Raw genomic sequence first — 24,655 nt, 5'->3', positions numbered from 1 at the left:
GGCTGAAATCTAAAACCGGTGGTGGGCCAGAAATGTGACTGGACAGGGCGGCTACGTTGTGCAGTGGGCAAGGCGCTCACCACGAATACTGGAGACACTGGGTTCGCCTGTTCGAGCCCAGCGCTCCACATTGCTTTCAGTTTAGCTGGTCGTCCGTACTAATACACATTGGCAGTATTAGGGGGTGGGAAACTGATGGGTGGGGATCGGGCGTTGTGGACAGCGACTCCTACAGGTCGGTTGGTGCGCCTGCGCAGTAGAATCAGGAAGCGATGGGGGCGGCGCCCCTCCAAAGCGCAGACCCCTGACGCTGAAAGATCGCGCAGCGCAGGTGAAAAGATGCGACGGCTGCTACCTCGAGTATCGGAGGGGACTCGTGCTATGTATGACTTAGTCCACATTGCAGCCGGCTTGTGGGAGGCAAGAAACAGCGTTCGAGACAGGGGAGGGTTGAATTGGATGATACGAAATTGGGATGGGAGAAAAATATAGAAAAATGGGAGAAAAAGTGGATAAGAAAAAAGAAATGTGACTGGACATTGATCATGTAATAAATAGTAAATAAGTAAATTACTATTTATGTGTAATCATGTCAGTGTGTTTGTACCTTTTTTATAAAAGTAAAAAATAGACCAAACAGAATACCCACAAGCCGGCTGCAATGTGGACTAAGCCTTACATCACGTGTCCCCTCCGGTACTCGAGGAAGCAGCAGTCGCATCTTTTCACCTGCACAGCGCGATCTCTCAGCGTCGGGGGTCTGCGTTTGGAGGGCACGCCGCCCCCGTCGCTTCCTGATTCTGCTGCGCAGGCGCACCAACCGACCTGTAGGAGTCGCTGTCCACAACGTCCGATCCCCACCCATCAGCTTCCCACCCCTTAATACTGCCAATTGTATTAGTATGAACGACCAGCCAAGCTGATAGCAAATTAGCAATGCGGAGAGCTGGAATATCTAATAATTCTCAAACTTTTTGGCCTCTACTTTGTGCAGCTCTGATTTGATTAGTATAGGCTGCATGTAAATATAGGAGAATCTGTTACTATCAGTAACCAAAATGTTTAATGATTATGCTAATAGTTAAGTGTAATTATGATTTATTAAAATAATTATATTTAAAAAGATACCACTGGTATGGACAGGCAAATCATTTAGTATTTTAAATAAATAAATAAACTAATTGATGTCTAATGATATGACAAATGCATTGTAATATCGTTTGAGAATGTATGGTATGAATTGAAACGATGAATAATTTAAAGAATTAGCAAGATGATGCATGTTCAAAAAGACATTCTTTTAATAATTCGAAGAGGGAAAAAAAACAGTACATTTCATTACATCACATTATATCTTGTAAATATCACTGAGACACAAACGTTGGTCACTGAGATTTCTGGCTTTCTGGCATCACATTGATGACTATCTTCCCCATGTTCCTGTTGGCTTCCATGTGTCTGTGAGCCTCTGCGATGTCCTCCAGGTTAAAGGAGCGGTCCACCACCGGCTTCAGGGAGTCGGGCTGGTCTGAGAAGAACGGCAAGGCTCTCTGGGAGAAGCTCTTCACCAGCTCTGCTTTATACTGCGGAGGAAATAAATAACAGTAATGGAATTGTATTATTTATACAAGATAAGATATTCCTTTATTGATCCCCTTGGGGAAATTCGGGCGTCATAGCGGGAGGGGAGGTACAGGTATGGGCAGGGTAATAGTAAGACATAAATATAGGCAATAAAATTAGAGATCAGACTATAAAAATGAGAAAAAATAAACAGTTTAAACAATATAATTAACTCTGAAGATAAGAATACGATAAAAAATATGCCCTATTGGTTATATTATGTTACAATAGATATAGGTAATAAAGAATATTATTATTTATGACTACTGAGGTCATATAGTATGTGTATATTATGACTACTGAGGTCATATATTATGTACATTATGACTACTGAGGTCATATATTATGTACATTATGACTACTGAGGTCATGTGTATATTATGACTACTGAGGGGTGTCCAAACCTTTTCACATGGAAGGCCAAGGGCTGAAATCTAAAACGGGTGGTGGGCCAGAAATGTGACTGGACATTGATCATGTAATAAATAGTAAATAAGTAAATGACTATTTATGTGTAATCATGTCAGTGTGTTTGTACCTTTTTATAAAAGTAAAAAATAGACCAAACAGAATGTCTAATTCTCAAACTTTTTGGCCTCTACTTTGTGCAGCTCTGATTTGATTAGTATAGGCTGCATGTAAACATAGGATAATCTGTTACTATCAGTAACCAAAATGTTTTTTTAATGATTATGCTAATGGTAATAGTGTAATTATGACTTATTAAAATAATTATATTATATATATTTAAAAAGATACCACTGGTATGGACAGGCAAATCATTTAGTATTTTAAATAAATAAATAAACTTAATTGATGATGTCTAATGATATGACCAATGCATTGTAATATCTTTTGAGAATGTATGGTATGAATTGAAACAATGAATAATTTAAAGAATTAGCAAGATGATGCATGTTCAAAAAGACATGGAATTACTATTTATGATTTTTTTTTAATGAAGAAACTATGATTGTATTATTCCATGTGGCAAATAAAAACTCTGAACTGAACTGAAGTGAACATTCTTTTAATAATTCGAAGAGGGAAAAAAACAGTACATTTCATTACATCACATTGTATATCTTTTGTAAATATCACTGAGACACAAACGTTGGTCACTGAGATTTCTGGCTTTCTGGCATCACATTGATGACTATCTTCCCCATGTTCCTGTTGGCTTCCATGTGTCTGTGAGCCTCTGCGATGTCCTCCAGGTTAAAGGAGCGGTCCACCACCGGCTTCAGGGAGTCAGGCTGGTCTGAGAAGAACGGCAAGGCTCTCTGGGAGAAGCTCTTCACCAGCTCTGCTTTATACTGCGGAGGAAATAAATAACAGTAATGGAATTAAATACAAGATAAGATATTCCTTTATTGATCTCCTTGGGGAAATTCGGGCGTCATAGCGGGAGGGGAGGTACAGGTATGGGCAGGGTAATAGTAGAAAGACATAAATATAGGCAATACAATGAGATCAGACTATAAAAATGAGAAAAAATAAACAGTTTAAACAATATAATTAACTCTGAAGATAAGAATATGATAAAAAAAAAAAATGCCCTATTGGTTATATGATGTTACAATAGATATAGGTAATAAAGAATGTATTATTATTTACGACTACTGAGGTCATATATGACTACTGAGGTCATATATTATGTACATTATGACTACTGAGGTCATATATTATGTACATTATGACTACTGAGGTCATATGTGTATATTATGACTACTGAGGTCATAATATATTACGTGTATATGATGACCACTGAGGTCATATATGATCATATATTACATGTATATGATGACTACTGAGGTCATATATGATCATATATTACATGTATATGATGACTACTGAGGTCATATATGATCATATATTACATGTATATGATGACTACTGAGGTCATATGATCATATATTACATGTATATTATGACCACTGAGGTCATATATGATCATATATTACATGTATATTATGACCACTGAGGTCATATATGATCATATATTACATGTATATTATGACCACTGAGGTCATATGATCATATATTACATGTATATTATGACCACTGAGGTCATATATGATCATATATTACATGTATATTATGACCACTGAGGTCATATGATCATATATTACATGTATATTATGACCACTGAGGTCATATATGATCATATATTACATGTATATTATGACCACTGAGGTCATATGATCATATATTACATGTATATTATGACCACTGAGGTCATATATGATCATATATTACATGTATATTATGACCACTGAGGTCATATATGATCATATATTACATGTATATTATGACCACTGAGGTCATATATTACATGTATATTATGACCACTGAGGTCATATGATCATATATTACATGTATATGATGACTACTGAGGTCATATGATCATATATTACATGTATATTATGACCACTGAGGTCATATATGATCATATATTACATGTATATTATGACCACTGAGGTCATATATTACATGTATATTATGACCACTGAGGTCATATGATCATATATTACATGTATATGATGACTACTGAGGTCATATGATCATATATTACATGTATATTATGACCACTGAGGTCATATATTACATGTATATTATGACCACTGAGGTCATATGATCATATATTACATGTATATGATGACTACTGAGGTCATATGATCATATATTACATGTATATTATGACCACTGAGGTCATATATGATCATATATTACATGTATATTATGACCACTGAGGTCATATATGATCATATATTACATGTATATTATGACCACTGAGGTCATATATTACATGTATATTATGACCACTGAGGTCATATGATCATATATTACATGTATATGATGACTACTGAGGTCATATGATCATATATTACATGTATATTATGACCACTGAGGTCATATATGATCATATATTACATGTATATTATGACCACTGAGGTCATATATTACATGTATATTATGACCACTGAGGTCATATGATCATATATTACATGTATATGATGACTACTGAGGTCATATGATCATATATTACATGTATATTATGACCACTGAGGTCATATGATCATATATTACATGTATATTATGACCACTGAGGTCATATATTACATGTATATTATGACCACTGAGGTCATATGATCATATATTACATGTATATTATGACCACTGAGGTCATATATTACATGTATATTATGACCACTGAGGTCATATATGATCATATATTACATGTATATGATGACCACTGAGGTCATATGATCATATATTACATGTATATGATGACCACTGAGGTCATAATGATCATATATTACATGTATATTATGACCACTGAGGTCATATATGATCATATATTACATGTATATGATGACCACTGAGGTCATATATGATCATATATTACATGTATATTATGACCACTGAGGTCATATCTGATCATATATTACATGTATATGATGACCACTGAGGTCATATATGATCATATATTACATGTATATGATGACCACTGAGGTCATATATGATCATATATTACATGTATATGATGACCACTGAGGTCATATATGATCATATATTACATGTATATGATGACCACTGAGGTCATATGATCATATATTACATGTATATTATGACCACTGAGGTCATATATGATCATATATTACATGTATATTATGACCACTGAGGTCATATATGATCATATATTACATGTATATTATGACCACTGAGGTCATATCTGATCATATATTACATGTATATTATGACCACTGAGGTCATATATGATCATATATTACATGTATATGATGACCACTGAGGTCATATATGATCATATATTACATGTATATGATGACCACTGAGGTCATATATGATCATATATTACATGTATATGATGACCACTGAGGTCATATGATCATATATTACATGTATATTATGACCACTGAGGTCATATATGATCATATATTACATGTATATTATGACCACTGAGGTCATATATGATCTTATACAACGGCATGCAAATTTCTCGATTCTGATTGGCTGAAACAGTCATTTTACACGTCTTTATTGGCAACAATCCACGCTGCTGGCCCAGGACCCGCCCACAACCGACCCACATCACATCACTCCGCCGGATCACAAGAAGGTGGCCAATAATATTTACAAATGGATATGTTAATGGCGACTAAACGACTAAATATGAAGCGATTCTGTCAAGGGGAATGTGTTAGCCCTTTAAACAATGTTGGATGATGTAATTGATGGGTCTTGAGGCAATCTAGAACAAAAGAAAAATCGCGGTTTGATTGATAGATTAATTGATTGATTTAAATTTCTACTTCCTTCTTGCTACTGACTGCAGCGTTCTCTCTCACTGTCCGACGCTGGCGTACCCACAAACACACACACACACATACACACACACACACACACACACACACACATACACACACACACGCACACACACACTGTGACACACACACACACACACACACACACGCACACACACACACACACACTCCTGTCTGCAACAGCGGGGGAGTCAGACTGAGAGAGAAGCAGCGCTGTTTTAAGTGAGCATGGTCTATTGAATTGATTGATTGGTTGATTGCTAATTTTATTACTGTACCCCTGGTTTCCAACTGGTTAAGTTTAGGCTAAAAGAAATAAATAAAAAAATAGGGCGAAGAAAACGTTTTTTTCCTATGCATTCCCTTAACAATTGTGTGTATTGAGCCGTACTGTATTGTACCCATTCTGCATCTGGTAATAAAATTTTCAATCAATCATTCCAATAATACACAGTTGGATGTGTTAGTTGGTTGGATGCACTTCAAGCTGCTTCCACATGAGGCAACTTCTCTCAATCATTCCAATAATACACAGTTGGATGTGTTAGTTTGGTTGGATGCACTTCAAGCTGCTTCCACATGGAGTTGTGGGAACTACTTTTTCTGGCGGATGGTTTTTTCAATAAATCTTCGATTAATGTGTGTTTATTGTATAGAAATAAGGTTGGATGAATCTGGCAGTTGTATAAAAGCTTTACACCACGTGCAGTCGTGATTTGTGACCAATAAACCATGCCTAGGGGGGTCTAACGACCCTCGGCTGCGCCTCGGGCCTAACAACCACCCCTAGGCATGGTTTATTGGTCACAAACCACTCCTGCGTGTGATGTAATGCTTAAATATATTACATGTATATGATGAACACTGAGGTCCCGGGAGTCCTCACCTGCAGGCTGCGAGAGCGGAGGAGGCTGCTCAGCAGGTGGCCTCTCTTGGACAGCAGTTTTCCCAGCAGCTCTCCCTCCACCATCTTGCCCCCCAGGGTGCCGTACAGCACCCACCTGCCGTCGGTGGCTAAGCTCCTCACGTTCCTCTCCCAACAGCTGCCGCCGATGCAGTCCAGGATGACGTCGGCGCCCCTACCTGCAACGTCAACAGGAGGGTGGCCGTTCAGCTGAAGCACCGCGAAAGGGTTTTTACTTGGGATGTCCGATATTATCGGCCGATATTGGCATTAAAATGTGATATCGGAAAATATCTATTGGTTTAAAAAAACATTTTTTTTTTTATTTTTTTTTTTACATTTCTATAACTTTTATTTACCCAGGCAAGCAAGTAAGAACAAATTCTGATTTTATTTATTGTCAAAAGTATGCATAATGTAATGTTAATTACCTGAAATTATTCCGTTTTTTGGGGGGGGGAAACCCTGCATATATCGGTTGATATCGGTATCGGAAATTAAGAGTTGGACAATATCGGTATATCGGTATCGGTAAAAAAGCCAATATCGAACATCCCTAGTTTTTACCACGGATTTATTTGGGGTAGATGTAATCTCGCATGGTACAACTGACTAACACATCGATTGCTTAAAAGGAAGTATTGTGAAAATGCGTAATGAGGAGTTGAAGTGTCTTAAAGCACATAATCTCACATTGCATCCACAAACTCCAAAACAGTTTTGTACACACTCATTTAGTTTGACAGTTATTGAGAGTAAATTAGTTTGAATAATATGGCCACCAGTGATGTCAACGGGGGACATTGAATCCTTGTGTTATTAATTATATTACTGCATCATCATTAGGCAGTGGTGGCCTAAAGGTTAGAGAAGCGGGTTTGTGACCGGAAGGTCGCCAGTTCGATCCCCGGGACCGGCAGGAAAAATCTGCCGCTGAAGTTCTCTTGAGCAAAGCACTTAACCCCCAACTGCTCCAGTGGAGTTGCTCAGTGGCCAATGGTGTCAGACTGTGGTTGTACTGTCCCAGGTATGAATGGAACTGTGTGAATGTGAAGCAGGGCGTAGCTGAAAAAGAGCATCTGTGCTCAGCGAACCTACCCTGGGTAAATAAAGGTTAAAAAATCATGAAATTATGTAGATGAAAATGTTGCAATACCTTGTTTTATTAGATTAGATTGAATCTGATCTAATAAGACAATGTATTGCTATTTATAGGGGCTGCTACCTTATCATTTCATGGAGCTGTAATTAACACACTGGTGGCCATATTCAAACTAATTTACTCTCAATAACCGTCAAACTAAAATGAATGTGTCCAAAACCGGTTTGTAGAGTTTTCGGATGTGCGTGAGATTATGTGCAAAATAATAAAAAGCAGCATAGATTTTTGAAGTGACCCTTTAATATAATAATATCCTGACTGGCCCCCAGATTCACCTTCTGTGAAACCGTGAACCTTCTCCGCGAAGTCCTCCTCTCTGTAGTTGAACCCGGCCGCTGCACCCAGATCCTGTGCCAACTTGAGTTTCTCTGGACTCCCCGCGGTGACGATGGGCACGGCACCCGCCAGACGGGCCAGCTGCACCGCCGCCGTGCCGACGCCACTGGCTCCGGCGTGGACCAGCACCACCTCTCCCTCCTTCACCTGGGCTACGGACCGGGTTGGAGAAGGTTAACTAAACCACCAGCACCACCTCTCCCTCCTTCACCTGGGCTACGGACAGGAGACGGTTAACTAAACCAGCACCACCTCTCCAACTTGTTTTAATCTTGTTCTGTTTTAACTTTGTATTTATTTTACCCCCCTGTCCCTCAACACACAGGCTGTGCCTTTTGCCAGGTCGCCATTGTAAATAAGAATTAGTTCTTCTTAGTGACTTACCTGGTTAAATAAAGGTTACTTTCAAAATATAATCTGTTACGGATTACCTGACCCGTTTCAAATAGCAATCAATCAATCTGTTTCTGTATGAGGCCATTATTGATGATGTCTCACCCTACATCACTTCGTTGCTGGATTGGAGCTCTGGTGATTGGCTTATACACTTAAGGTCCCCAGGGTTTGCACTGAATTAGGAAAATATGCTTTTAGCTTCTGTGTTTTGCAATGCACGTTAAAGCTAAATTAATTAGTATCTCTTGGTCAGTTTAAATATTTAAGAGCAAACCACAGTCTGCAGTTGTTTTGAATTATTTTAAATGTTTAATTGATTGACTTTCTGTTTCTATATAATTTTTTTTTTATTTATCATGTTTTGTATTTCTCTACGTCATTGTAAATGAGAGCTTGCTCTCAATGATCCTTCGAGATTAAATAAATGAATGAATGAATCAGTAATGTACTTTTGGATTAATTTACCTCCCAAAGTGCTCCAAATACATTAATTGTGTGTGTGGGGTTAACTATAAATGTATTCCAGAATGCAGATTGTAATTTGAAGTGTTGTTTTCATCATCATCTACAAATGATGATATTTAAATTGTAACATTGTATCGGGTCACTCTCAAGAGGCATTTTCCCTTCAGATATGTCTTGGAAAGATCCAACAAGTAATCACACTAGTGTATGTCTGCTTGTACTGTATGTGTGTTTATCTAAATGGGCCTCAGATCACAATGGCATTACCCTGTTGAAACTTGTAGTTTTGTCAAGTCCCTATTGTTTCACAGTATAGAGGAGTGAAATTCCTTCGTTTCTTGGCTCCTCTCCCTAGCAGCAGCAGCAGCAGCAACGACACAAAGTAGTAGAAAATAAAATCAATAAATCAATCAATAATAGACACATAACCCTTTCACTACCACACTACAGACGGTTAACCCTTTCACTACCACACTACAGACTGTTAACCTTTCACTACCACACTACAGAAGGTTAACCCTTTCACTACCGCACTACCAAAGGGTTAACCCTTTCACTGCGACAATACAGAAGGTTCTGTATCGTTAGTGGCTTAGCTTGGCTTCGCCTTCTGCACTATCTCGCGTACGTGCACGCGTACTGAATAAACCACAAATGTACCTCTAATACCAGTATTAGTCTGACCACACCCCTCATCAGCTTACCTTCATAAGCAGGTGTGTGGTCACCTGCTCTCCTCCTTCTCGCTTTCACCACAAGGAAGAGGTGCCTCGGTAGATCCCCACACTTGACACCATGATGGAAGAAATTGGATTAGGAACAGCTTGGGAAACAAGGATACGTTGACATCATATCTTTATTTTCTCTCTCACTATTTTTCGAGAAAATACGGCGATATTGTCTTCGTACTGGAGTGTCTAGAAGATGATGATCATTCTACAAACCCTCCACCGGTTTTCGTATTGGGAGCACGCCGCTGCATGCTTCTCAACTGCAGTTCCTTGCTGTGTTTGTTGGGGTGAAACCTGTCAGGCCACAGCTGAACTGTCGGACATGCCGCTGTTGTGAGGAGCGGTGCGTTCCAGGTTGGGTGAGTAGTGTTTGCTGGCGGGCTCCACTTGTCTGTTAGTGCTATGGGGGCTACTAGACAAAGTTTATGGAAACCGGCCCCAGGCTAGGGTCCTTTGTTTAGCCGTCTAGGCGACAGAAGGCCTTGGTCTGGCGACCATTATAGTTTTAACTAGTGGGCCGCGACCATTGACACTGGTGATCCCTGTGTGTTCTGGACGAGTGGATTCTCTCTGTCACCGTGTTAAGACCCCATCTTTCATATCCAAATGAGAGTATTCCTTCACGAGGGGATATGTGCATGTAATGTGCGATAGCGGCAGATTCATGTTCAAAGTCAGCTATACAGGCCAGTTGGTACTGTGCTGATTCCGCCGGACGTGTTATGTCACCGTTGTGAAGCGGTGTTGACGTCTTGTTTTCTCTTTTCTCTTAAAAAGTGAGGAGGGTTCAGAACGGCGGCCTGTCTGGGTGAGTGTTATGTCATTGTTTACATGTTCATAGCTTACGGTTAGCCGGTCGGTGGTCTGGCGCGGGGTAGCTTAGGCTTCTCGCGCGCCGCCGGGAGCTCGCTCCTGATCGCGTGCGTCGTAGATCGGCGTCTCGCGAGCGGAAGCGATAGCACCAGAACGGTTGGAGCAGCCGTTAGCTTGATGCTATTCTGTTGAACGTGCTTTGATTTTTAACATGTTTTACACTCTTGACCACGACGTCATCTTTGACAGGGGATGTTCGTCAACCCTGCCTGAGCCTAGACGGGGATTGCGTCAACAAAGAGGGCTGTGTTCTACGGTGGCTTATGACTGCACTTCGCTGATCTGCGTTCCGGGCAGGTACGGGGTTGGCCAGACCCTCATAACACGTCTTCTGGTTTTACCTTGCTAAATGTATTGTGAATGACGGTGTTTTTTCCCAAAACGTGTGTTGTTGCAATGCATTTGAGATACGTTGCGGGTTGTGTGTGAGCTGTTTTTGTCACTGGCAGTAGCTTCTCCGTGCAGGTCGTGATGTATTGATCTGGTTGTTGTGTGAGAAACATCATGGTGTTTATGTGTACCGTGTACTCACTACTAAGGCAACTAACCTATGAAGCTATGCTTGGTGACGAGTGAGTAAAAGAATGTTCTTTCTCAGACTGTAATGACAATGGACAGTGAGTTCACACATTAACAGGTTTTCCTGTTTTAACTGGCCGTGTTGAGGGTAAAATAGGAGGATTGTGTTTTTTCCCCCCCGGTTCCCTGGGGACTTTATCACCTCCTATCAGACATGTTGTGCATTAATTGTGTCTTTTGTGTGGTAGGGATACGATGTAACTCTCAGCTTGATTGCTGAGGTTGTGCTAAATCTGCTGGAGAAACTTATTTCCTAAAGGGAAATTGGTTTGGTTGCTGTCGTGTGCTTAGCAAGGCCTGTGGTCGATACTAATCAAGAATGATGTATTCTCTCATTGTGATGATGATGGGTTGTGTGTGTCATGTGACCTACAACTGGGTTGTACTGGCCACAGAAGCACATGTGTATGTTGGACCGGGGTTCTTAGAGCCCTCTCTATTCTGTGTTTTTCCTTAGTAAAAATCAGATAGCAGGTTAGCTCGTGCGCTGTGTGGAGCTGTGAAACGCTTCATAGAGCTGACTATGACTGTGTCATATTCTCTTTTTGTCGTTACGTCGTATCATGGGTGTGGGGTCGTAAAGGGGTGAACTGGTAACCTTTCCTCTCCCCATTGTTCTGTCGGTCAGGGGTACACCCCCTGTCCTTCAAGGTTCCCGTCACGTGGCGGTTCGGCACGTTACGGGGGGGGGGGGGGGGGGGGGGGGAGGGAGTTCCTGGTCCCACGGCCTGGTATATTGGGCGTGTGCACCGCAGGAATTCCCCCGCCATAGAGTACGTCACCGTGCGCGTCTCTGTTGGTAGGACTTCCGTGTGCTGTTCAGGTCCATGTGATGGATCTGTTTTCAGGGGGGGTGGTCAGGGCTCCTCCTCACCAAGCGCCTACTCAGGCCTTCTGTGAGTTCGGACTCCTTCTTCCATGTGATCCATGTGAGGAAGCCTCCATCAGAGTACAGAGCCTTCCTCCTCAGATTGTCAAAGTGAGTGGACCCTCTAGAAGGGTCCTTTTCTATTGTATGTATATTCGATTCAATTCGTTTATTGAGTGTGTATGGGTTCGGTGCCTCTTCCCCGGAGGCCCTAAAACCAGTTTTTTACATGGCTCAAGGTGCAATATATTCTTTTCAATCTGTACAGCTCGCGTGGGAAGTCTCTCTGGGGATCCCCGTCTCTTTCCTATGGGAGGGTGGTGGGATGTAAAAATGTGAACATTTTTTACCCCGGCTGTGTAGACTGGGATACATACTGTTGATGCTTCCTTCTTTCTATTCCAGAAGTGTTGGAGTTAGGGAGTGTCACACCCCTCTTGTCGTTCCCCTGGGCGCCTTGGGGATTCAATGGCAGGTCTAAATAGCCTGTTCATTGATGGGGGTGTGTCCCGACGCACGTATAGTGCTAGCTCGCTGTAAACAGGCGATTGACTGGCACGCCTTAGTTGCTTGTGGTTGAAACAGCGTTTTTATAAAGCAACTGAGATGGGGGTTTTTCCTCTTCCGGCGACCACATCCCATGACCTGGGTGGGTTGTCGACGGATCCTCGTTCATGTCTGGGGGATGATGACGGGATGGATCTGAACATATGTAGTGGGGTCTCACGCCCTTGGGGTGGGCCACCAGGCGCGGTTCGTCCCGACGTCTGGGTGGCGCCTTCTTTTCATGTTAAGATCAACACGCATATCTGCCCTTTTCCTGGGGCATGTCGGCGTGGTTAGGGCACGGGACTGGTTCTGGTCACGCTGGTCCAGATCAGTTGAACCCGTTGTCCGCCGGGGATGCAGATCTGCTGTTCTGGTACCCTGAGGGACTTGGGCTTTTTTCAGGGGGAAAAATGCCAGGTCGGTCTGGGTGTCACAGGGTTAAGCGCTATGGAGACCCTGGTTGGGTATGTTTTTTACTCAGCACTGTCGTCATGGCTTACAGCCATGCCATTCTGTACGCGCTCGATCTCGTCGGATCTCGGCCGCTACACAGGTTGGTCCTGGTTAGTACTTGGTTGGGAGACCGCCGGGGAATACCAGGTACGGTGTGCTTAGGGGCTGGTTCTCCATTGTTTTTCGCTCCTCTCTCACGCATGGCGAAGAGGGGCCTGTGGGGGTGGTTTTTTGACCTCCTCTGGTGACCCTGTGCTTCCCGTACCGCCAGGCCCGGTCCGAAGTGATGTTTGCGACCCGTAGGCCTGGGTTAACCCTTTTTGGAAACTGAAACACTTGTACTGCGGTATAGCCGGTGTATACCCGCAGGTGTGTTTTGGAGTTTTTTCTTGAGGGGTTATAGGAACAACCACCGCATTGGGTAACACCGAGGTGGTTGGTTCCCTGGTGTGTTGGAGCAGTGTCAACTCCCGGGTTCACCGGTTGAGGGTGCCCCTGCACGTTCATGACGTCTGCCAATCGTGTCAGCCTTCTCTGCCTCGACCCCTCTGGGTGGGGGTTGTTAAATGGAGGCTTGGTCATGAAACACCGCCAGCTTACGCTCCTTCCGCCGGGGCGGCTGTGTTCAGCTGTCCCCTCTGGCGCCTGTCTCGTCCGCAGTCTCCAGGCTAGGGTTAACAGCCTGTTGCCTGGTTTTTCCCCGGTGCGCTGCCTGCTTCCGTTGGTTAACCTTTTTTGTGTGCTTACGGCCATGCTGACTGCCTATTCTGCAGGGTCAGTGTGCCAGGCGGTGTACTATTGGGGGGACGGGGCCCGCTCGGCTTACTGGCCTGGTTGGTTCCGCCTGGGAATACCAGGTGCAGTAACTGAGGGGCCTTTGTCCGAATACGCTGGCGATGTGGGGGGCGGGGCACTACGTGCCCACCTGGTGGGGTCTTGATGCTGGCATCATGGACTTCTCCGGGCCCCCATTCCAGGGAGTCCAGTCCTTTTGGTGGGTCTGGGTCTTCCTTCGTGCTCCGCTGCTACGGCCTTGCCACGGGGTTGGGTTTGCCCTTGACCCCGTGATTCTGGGGGCAGTAACGAGGTTGTTCCTCCGTTCGTTCCCGGGTGGCATGCGGGTTGTGCGTGTGTGTAGTCGTGGGTCAAGCCACGGTCTGCTCACCCTGTGCGTTGAGTTGCTTGAGTGCCTCTTCGCACGGTCGGGTCCGTCGCCCTCCCGTGACGTCCCTAATAGGGGGGCTACCCTCCATTAGGGGGGGTCGGGGGGGCTCGGCCCTCCCTGTTCTGATGGTTTTGGGGGGCTGTCAGCGGGGTGTATTTGTCAGCCAAGTGGCTCCGCTTGGCCTCCCTTGTGCAGAAGGCGAAGCCAAGCTAAGCCACTAACGATACAGAACGTTAGGTTATGACTATAACCAAGTTCTGTTAGTTAGGGGCGATGCTTGGCTTCGGACGGCCGCTGCAGCCCTTGACCTCACCTTGTGGTGAAAGCTTGGGAAGGAGGAGAGCAGGTGACCACACACCTGCTTATGAAGGTAAGCTGATGAGGGGTGTGGTCAGACTAATACTGGTATTAGAGGTACATTTGTGGTTTATTCAGTACGCGTGCACGTACGCGAGATAGTGCAGAAGGCGAAGCCAAGCATCGCCCCTAACTAACAGAACTTGGTTATAGTCATAACCTAACGTTAACCCTTTCACTGCCGCACGACAAATGGTTAACCCTTTCACAACCACACGGCATAAGGTTAACCCTTTCACTACCACACTACAGACTGTTAACCCTTTCACTACCAAAGGGTTAAACCTGTCACTGCGACAAGACAGAAGGTTAACCATTTCACTGCCGCACGACAAATGGTTAACCCTTTCACAACCACACGGCATAAGGTTAACCCTTTCACTACCACACTACAGACTGTTAACCCTTTCACTACCGCACTACCAAAGGGTTAAACCTGTCACTGCGACAAGACAGAAGGTTAACATTTTCACTGCCACACACACGACAAAGGGTTAACCTTTTCACAACCACACTACACAGAAGGTTAACCCATTTCACTACCACACTACAGACGGTTAACCCTTTCACTACCACACTACAGACGGTTAACCCTTTCACTACCACACTACAGACGGCACTACAGAAGGTTAACCCTTTCACTACCACACTACAGACGGTTAACCCATTTCACAACCACACTACAGAAGGTTAACCCTTTCACAACCACACTACAGAAGGTTAACCCATTTCACTACCACACTACAGACGGCACTACAGAAGGTTAACCCTTTCACTACCACACTACAGAAGGTTAACCCATTTCACAACCACACTACAGAAGGTTAACCCTTTCACAACCACACTACAGAAGGTTAACCCATTTCACTACCACACTACAGACGGCACTACAGAAGGTTAACCCTTTCACTACCACACTACAGACGGGTTAACCGAAGGGTTATTAAGAGAGCGCACGGCGGGCACCTACCTACGAGGTGCAGCAGCTGGAAGGCGGTGAGCCAGGCCTCTGGGACGGCGGCGGCCCGGCCGAGGGAGAGGTGACGGGGAACGGGCATGAGGAGGTCCTCGGGCACGGCCACATACTCGGCATAGCCTCCTCCGCCGAGCAGAGCCATGACCCTGTCGCCAGGCCTCCAGCTGCGCGTCACCCCCGGGCCCACGGAGACCACCGCGCCCGCCGCCTCCAGGCCCAGGATCTCACTCTCACCGGGGGGAGCCGGGTACAGGCCTCGCCTCTGTGTCAAGGTTCAAGTGTCTTTATTAGTTGTGTCATACAAAAATACAGAATACTTTTTTATGAAATGCTTCTTCCTGTTCTGCTCCTGAGAGTGTGCTAGATACAAATTTTATTGATAAGTAAAAAAAATAGAAGTCAAAAGTACGTAACAAGTGTAAACTAAAGTGTTCAAAACTAAAGTGTTCAATATACATACAAACAATATACAATACAGAGTAGAACAAAATTAGTAACTTGAGTTACAATACAATATAAAGTACAATGCAGAACTGGGATGAGGTACAATTTAGGGTAAGGGGCAATGAGGTACGAGTTGTAGTGCAAATCTCTTTACCAATAAATATAAAGTGTGTTAAAGTGTCTAAAGTGAGTGTATTTGATGGTTTGTCAGGAAACACAAAGCAGTGTTTTATTTTGGCGAACGTGGTTCACTTGTTGTTGAGTTGCTGATCAATTAGTTTAGAATGTAATCAAATTTTAGATTAATCTTAGATCAGATCAGATTAAAATGTATTGTCAATCATACAGCACGCGTACAGTACAATGAAAAGAAGTGTGGCATCCAACCAGAGTGCAAATGTAACAGTAAAGTGCAATAGTAATACACAATGTACAGGTGATTCAACTGGATATAAAAATAAATGAGTATTACTGTACTGAGTAATAGTGCTAATCAGATGTATGTACAGAGTTATAGTATTAATATGTACAGTGATACAGGTATAAAGACACTGGTAGTAAGTCATACTGGCCAGCAGCGTAACTACTGTAGTATAAGAGTAGGTCAGGGATATGTATAGATATAGTATCTACAGATATGTAAAAAGGATTATATGCAGGTATGTACAGACAGATGTGGATAGATATAAATACGGTAAGAGTAAATATACGGTGTATATACAGCATTATTGTACATGTACTACATTATTGCCCTTGAGCAAGGCACTGAAAAGCCAGCAGGACCAGTGGAGCTACTCAGTGACCAACAGTAGGACTGGTTTTACTGGGTGGTTTACATGTTCCCAGAGTGTGTTCATATAGTCAACTAGCCTGTTTAAATAAGGGTTAAACTATTTCCAGATACAACGATTTAACCGATTGTGCTACTCTCGGTACAACTCCTCTGTCAACACAGTTACAGTACAGCCGCAGGCGGCGTCTGCAGTCGACACTGACACACCACTGAACACACCTGCATCCGTGTGCTCTATGGGCGACGGGATGGGTACCGAATTCGGTACTTTTGAGGTACCGAACCGAAACACGTCGGTACTACCGAGTATCGAATGAAGTGAGAAACCGATTTTTTTTTTTTTTTTTACTTTTTTCTTTTCATGTCAACGTTCACACGCACAATATATGCTTACCTGGGATTTGACTTGATTCAACAACAAAGCAGTCGGAGCAATGACAAGCCGAAAACTGTCGAAATTGTAGTTATTTGAAGTTTGGATTTTTTTTTACGACTGAGGTATAGGTAAATAAAATTTCTTGAGACTAAAGTACCGAAAAAAGGTACCGTTGGGTACCGGTATCGATTCACAGGTACCGGTACCGGTACCGGTATCGGTTCAAATGTGAAAGGTACCCATCCATTGGGCGTCGTGTGTGAGCACTGTACAGGGGTGTAAAAAGTACCCAGAAATGATACTACTTAAGTGAAAGTATGGGTATACCGTCTCAAAATCGTACTCAAGTAAAAGTCAGAGTATCTGGCTAAAAACACACTTGAGTAAAAGTCAAAAAGTTTCTACTTTTAAATGTACTTAAGTACTAAAAAGTTAAAGTTAAAAAAAAAAATGTATGACCGTCTATTCTTCTGATAGCAGGTGTTTAATCAAAGATCCCCCCGCTTTCTAGTCTTGCACAAGGACCAATCAGCATGGGTATGGTGGGCGGGTTAATTTTCCATTGATGGGGATTTGATTGGCTGTTTTTAAATAAAGTAGTTGGACCTGCAAAATTTGTACTTTGTAGGTCTGCATTTTAAATGTAAGGAGTAAAAAGTATGGGTTTTTTCCCCTCTGAAATGTAATTGAGTAAAAGTACAAGTATACAAACCTAATAATACTCAAGTAAAGTACAAATCCCCCAAAACAGTACTTAAGTATTGTAATGAAGTACAATTACTCAAGTACTTTACACACCCCACTGTACCTGTAGTAGGTCTGCCCGGTTGAGGGCCGTTGCGTGGACTCTGATGAGGACTTCTCCGTCTCTGGGTTGAGGTCTGGGCACGGTCCTCACAAGCAGGTTCTCTGGACCGCCAGGGACATCAACACACACCGCCAACATCATCTGGACAAATCTGAAGCCGTTGAGCTATAATGATAATAATACATTATACATATTTAGGCACCCACCCCCACCCCCTCCTAATAGACAGTCTCCTCCCCACCGCATGTATATATTTTCTCCCCGCCGTATATGTATTTTTTTTCTCCCGCCCACCCACCCCCTCCTAATGTATATTTCTCTCCCACCCGCCCACCCACCCCCTCCTAATGTACAGTCCCCTCCCCATCATATACTCTGTCAGGATCTATGGGTAACAACAGTACTGTATATTTGAATACCGTATGTCACAAATGTATCAGTACTAAATACCTATATGTCCCTATGCCATAAATGTCATGTAAGTTGAGTATGTCATAAATGTCAATATGAATTGAAAATGGGGGACCCTGATGTAAACAAGACAAACGTCTTTCTCTGGTCTGCATCCCCTTAACAATTGTGTGTATTGAGCCGTACTGTATTGTACCCATTCTGCAATCTGTTAAATAAAGTTTTCATTCATTCACTTTTCATGAAACTCAAAGACACATAATCATTATAAAAGGAAATAGGTCAAATAAAAACTAAAAAGGAGGATAGGAAAAATGAAATGTTAAAATAGAGTAAAACAAAAAACAAAAATTTAATAAAAATTAAAGACAGGATTGGAAAGTTAGCTAAACATAAATGGCATAAAACTAAAAGACAAAGGAGTTGGGTTGCAATTGTGTACATTTCCTTGGCCCAGTAGAAACTCAATCAGTATTACTCTAATTCTAATACACAACGTTGCGCATACCGTGTGCAGTTTGTATCACATTGTGCAACGATGTCACGTGATATTAGGTTGTTGAGTAAGTTACATGTGCGACGAAAATCTCCTTTATTTATACGTAAAAATTATTATTTGAATTAGACATGGTGGTTTTGGGGGAAATGAGACGGCAAACAAAACGTCGCAGTTCTAATTTGGACTTTGTATTCCATCATCAGTGAGAGGCTGTAGAGGCATTGAAAAGAAACTTACCAACGAACAGAGTACATCATACTCGGCAGCAACTGCTTATTATCGACGTGCAGACGACTGCATTCTTTCACAGTGTTTGGATATGTTGCCCCAAGCAATAGCTTTGCATATTTCGGCAAACTTGAGTGGGCAGGCTTTTTTGATTATTGTTAAGGGGCAGGCTCAACTTCTTTTACGATTACGTAAAGCTTTAAAGGGACATTCCACTGAAATTGTTTCGCAGTTAACGAAAATGCGTATTGATTGATTGATTGATTGATTGATTGAAAATTGTATTAACAGATTGCAGAATGGGTACAATACAGTACAGCTCAATACACACAATTGTTAAGGGGATGCAGACCAGAGAAAGACTTTCGTCTTGTTTACATCAGGGTCCCCCATTTTCAATTCATCATAACATATGACATTGATTGATTGAAAACTTTATTAACAGATTGCAGAATGTGTACAGTACAGTACAGCTCAATACATACAATTGTTAAGGGGATGCAGACCAGAGAGACTTTCGTCTTGTTTACATCAGGGTCCCCCATTTTCAATTCATCATAACATATATGACATACACATACAGATAGACAGTAATGCTACATCTATACATTTATGACATATCAGATTTGCAAATACAGTACTGTTTGTGATACAAAAAGAGTCCAGAAAAGAGAGTATATACATTTGACGTAGAAACTGTACATTGGAGGGTAGGTGGGGGGCTGTACATTGGAGGTGGTTGGGGACACTGTACAACTGTACAAGCAAAACTGTACATTGGAATATTGACAAAACCATACTTGGTCATTTACTGTACATTGGGTTGGGTTAGGACATTTACAGGGGACAGTTTCGAATTGCAGTCTCCTGTAGGTGTTCTTTGAGAGTGTTTTTGAAAGTGGGTAGTGATTCACATTCCTTTACAGCTTTGGGTAGGGCGTTCCACATTGATGTGGCATAATTGCGAAACGTGTTTAGTCCCTTGTTTGAGCCGAATCTGGGTTTAACATGATTTGTGGAGCTCCCTCTGGTGTTGTGATCGTGGTATTCACTGACCTTTGGGAAGTATTTTGACATGTAGCCTACATGGGTACCTTGGTCGTGTAGTGTATCTTGTAGACCAGGCCCATTGCAAGTTGCTGTACTCTGTCGTCTACTCTAAGCCATCCTAGGTTGTCAAAGTGGGCAGGGGTGAGGTGGGTTCTAGGAGTCAGGTCAAGCAGTAGTCTGACCAGTTTGTTTTGAGATGTTTGTAATTTTGTTTTTAGCGCCTTTGGGGTGCTTTGGTACCAGGAGGTGCAAGCATAGTCGTAGTACCCTTGAATGAGTGCTCCTGCCAGAGTCTTCAGGGTATTCTTGTTTACTACTGAGGAGATCCGGTACAAGAATCGAGTTCGTTAGGGGAGGCTGGCTGGCGCAGTGGACATTGCGCTCGTCACCAACGCGAGAGACACCAGTATCGAATCCGGCTGTCAGCATTGCCTCCGGCTTGGGCCGGCCGTCATACTGACTCAATTGGCAGAGTCAGCGGGAAGGAAGTCGATGGGTGGTAATCTGGTCGCTGTAAACAGCGGGCGCCTGCACAGCAAGGACAGGAGATGTCGAGGGTAGTGTGAGCCTCCCACACGTTACACCTCGCCAATGAGAGTCCGCGCTGGCAGGTGAAAAGAACTGGCTAGCTGACTCCGCATGTATCGGAGAGGACATGCGATAGATTCTTCAACCCTCCCTACGACCGACCAGTGGGGGGCACATGCGAGCAACGATCAAGACAGGGGAGGGGTGAATTGGCACGACTAAATTGGGATGGGAGAAAAAACTGAAAAAGGAGGAGAAAAAGTGGATAGAAAAAAAAATAATCTAGTTCGTTGGTTGACTTTTTTTATTACATTGGATGCCATTTTGTCACAGGAAAGATTTGCCTCTAGGATGGAACCTAGGTATGTAATTTCATCTTTCCTTGTAACAATATTGTCACCCACTGTAACTGAGAAGCCGTCGGCCTTGCAGTTTGTTATTTGAACCGAAGAGAATGGACTCTGTTTTACCCAGGTGTAATGATAGTTTGTAGTCAGCGAGCCAGGTGCAGATTTTGCCTAGTTCCGAGCTGATGGTTTTTTTTCAACCTGTAACTTGTTCCTGTCGGCGACCAGCAGGGCTGAGTCGTCCGCGAACAGGAACAAGTTGCAGTCACAAGCTGACGACATGTCATTTGCATAAATTAGGAACAGTAGCAGTCCTATATGCTTCCTTGTGGAACACCACAGCTCACTGGGAGGGGGGGGATAGGGTACCGTTTACCTCCACCATCTGTTCTCTCCCCTCCAGGTAGGATTGCATCCAGCTCACTGATAGACTATCAAAACCAATTGCTTTTAGCTTGTCAATCAGAATGGAGTGATTGACAGTGTCGAAGGATGCACGTGAGATGTTCACGGTAATATTGATAATAAAGATGTTGATAATAATACATTTAAATGTAGACATACACCAAGGTAATCCCTTCTTTGAATTTCCAATCTTTCACTGTCGACTAAAAACACACTTCTTCAATCAATATCTGAAATGAAAGAAGACACTAACCATCTTACTGTGTTCCATCATGCACTCTTCCACTAATTAATCTTCCTTGTCTATATTACTACCCACTATACTAATGTCTCTACAACTATGCACTCAACACTGCAGCACCCAAGCTTCTACACTGTTTGATAAACATTGTTACTCAGCTGAAAATAGCTGTAGTCTTCCTGCTGACTTGTAAAAGATTTGGATAAAAGCGTCAGCTAAATGTAAATGTGTAGTAAAATCATTACCTTCATTTGTAGGAGGCCCACTGTAAAACATCCTGTAACTGAATGCCTTTAAAGCATTTTAAAGAACGTGACAATGCACAAAGACCACACTTCGATGGTAATTCTAAGGCAACACTTATAATTACCCTCACATCCACCCCCTGCCCTTTCAATACAATACAATACAATATTATATTACACATTCTTAAGACAGCCATAGCAGCAAATGCCCTGATAACAGCGCCAGTCCCAACATATCCATCTGAGGGAAGCTGCAAGCAAATACGGTAAGGAATACACGATTAATACTTTAAATACTTAATAGTTCAAATGAAGTTGGAATGGGTACAAGTGCATTTGTATAAACTCTGACTCCATTGCCTACACCCTATAGGCTGTTGCCCATACTGTACGAACATTGAACTCTGTTGCCTATACTCGTTATATCTACCTACTGCTTTCACTGTCTACAACTGCAATTATAATAATCACAACTCCCTACCTCCTACTAAAATCCACCCATATAACTCTCTATGATAGCATGTACAATAGTGCTGTATATATATTTACTGCATATCCATGTCTGAAATCTGAATATACCTGCATACAATCCTTCTATATACATATACACCGGCATATAACCTGATAGCATGTACAATAATGCTGTATATACCTTATATATATTTATTCTTACCATGTATATCTAGCCACATGTCTGTACATACCTGAATATTATCCTTTTTTTACATATCTTTTTTTTTTATTCAATTTTTCTCCTTATTTTTCTCCCATCCCAATTTCATATTGCCAATTCTCCCCTCCCCTGTCTTGAACGTTGCTAGACTATGCCTCCCACTGGTCGGTCGTAGTGAGGATAGAAGCCTTGCATCACGTGTCCCCTCCGGTACACGAGGAGGCAGCCTGTCGCATCTTTTCACCAGACAGCGCGGACTCTGTGGCGAGGAGTAACACGTGTGGGAGGCTCACGTTGCCCCAGATACTTCCAGTCTCTGCTGTGCAGGCGTCACCCAACCGACCTGTAGGAGTCGCTGTCCACAACATCCAGATTACCACCCATCGACTTCCACCCGCTACCTCTGCCAATTGAGATAGTCTGACGACTGGCCCAAGCCGCAGGCAATGCTGACACCGGGATTCGAGACCGGAGTCTCTTGCGTTGGTGACGAGCGCAATCTCCGCTACGCCACACAGCCGCCTCCTTTTTTACATATCTGTAGATACTATATCTATATCTGTACATATCCCTTACCTACTCTTACTAGTTACACTGCTGGCCAGTATGACTTACTACCATAGTGTCTTTATGCCTGTATCACTGTACATATTAATACTACAACTCTGTAGTAATAATTTATATATCTTAAACCCAGTTTAAATCACCTGTACATTGTATATTACTATTGCACTTTACCGTTACATTTGCACTCTGGTTGGATGCCAAACATGTTTTCTTTGTACTGTATGATGACAATATCTTTGAATGTAATGTAATCTAAGATTAGATTACATTCTAAACTACTTGATCAGCAACTCAACAACTTAAGTGAACCACGTTCACCAAAATAAAATACCATTTTGTGTTTCCAACAGAGGAGAGGTCTGTACCCGGCTCCCCCTGGCGAGAGTGAGATCTTGGGCTAAATATCAGGTTTCCTTCCCGGCACCTGGACATTATGGAGCAGAGACCAAAGTCTGGGCTGCTTAGAGACGTGAGGCTGATGAACCTCAAAGAGGACCTGGCACTGAAGCAGAAGATGAACCTTCTAGACGTACAGTACAGGTACACACTCAAGACACTGCAGCAGAGGAGGAGGGCGGTGATGTTAGAAAACAGAAGACTACTGCTGTTGAGAGTCTGTGAACCTAAAGCCACCGTCAACAAGAACATGATAGAAATAGCAAAGACCAAGAAAGCCAGGACGGACGTCAGGGAGATCCACACGGCCGCCGGAGGGAGAAGATCGCTTCCCAGTAAAGGATCAGCACCGGTGGGGGCGAGGAGGTCGGTGTCGGCACAAGCGACGACGTGGGGCAAATCCGGCGTCGTCTCTGCGAGGTCCGGGGTGAGCGACGAAGGGAGGCTCTCTATAATGCAGATGAAAGACATAGCGACGATCGACTGCATCTCGAGGAAGGAGCTGGCCAGGCGACAGCAGGAGGCGAGAGGAGAGAGGGAGAGACTCGAGCGTTTCCAGAGGGAAGCTTTGCACCAGAGGGTTAAAGCTTTTATCCAAAAGCTCAACGACACGGACGACCCGGAGTTACTACCCAGAGACAGGTGACCGTCTACCCAGAGACAGGTGACCGTCTGGAGTTACTACCCAGAGACAGGTGACCGTCTGGAGTTACTACCCAGAGACAGGTGACCGTCTGGAGTTACTACCCAGAGACAGGTGACCGTCTGGAGTTACTACCCAGAGACAGGTGACCGTCTGGAGTTACTACCCAGAGACAGGTGACCGTCTGGAGTTACTACCCAGAGACAGGTGACCGTCTG

At 43.1% G+C, this 24,655-nt stretch overlaps 1 protein-coding gene across 4 annotated transcripts; it reads right to left on the bottom strand.

The window, feature by feature from the left end:
* Window positions 1-1,424: 1,424 nt before the first annotated feature.
* Window positions 1,425-19,492, bottom strand: tp53i3 (tumor protein p53 inducible protein 3). Of its 4 annotated transcripts, XM_084310586.1 has the most exons (7): window positions 19,352-19,492; window positions 18,205-18,369; window positions 15,778-16,045; window positions 8,311-8,523; window positions 6,856-7,052; window positions 2,737-2,939; window positions 1,425-1,583 (listed from the first exon to the last, which is right to left on the bottom strand). In XM_084310586.1, the coding sequence occupies exons 2-6, from the start codon at window positions 18,343-18,345 to the stop codon at window positions 2,742-2,744; spliced, it is 1,017 nt and encodes a 338-aa protein (XP_084166712.1). In that variant the 5' UTR covers window positions 18,346-18,369; window positions 19,352-19,492; the 3' UTR covers window positions 1,425-1,583; window positions 2,737-2,741. The 4 variants fall into 4 exon arrangements, with proteins under 4 accessions (XP_084166712.1, XP_084166711.1, XP_084166713.1 ...); XM_084310585.1 differs by lacking the exon at window positions 1,425-1,583 and having other exon boundaries at window positions 2,644-2,939; XM_084310587.1 differs by lacking the exon at window positions 1,425-1,583 and having other exon boundaries at window positions 2,644-2,939; window positions 18,205-18,345.
* Window positions 19,493-24,655: the final 5,163 nt, after the last annotated feature.

This window comes from Notolepis coatsorum (genome assembly GCF_963971535.1).
Source record: "Notolepis coatsorum genome assembly, chromosome: 3".
Classification (NCBI taxonomy): domain Eukaryota; kingdom Metazoa; phylum Chordata; class Actinopteri; order Aulopiformes; family Paralepididae; genus Notolepis; species Notolepis coatsorum.
The sequence above is the reverse complement of the archived record's forward strand: the minus strand, read 5'-3'. Positions and strand labels throughout refer to the sequence as shown.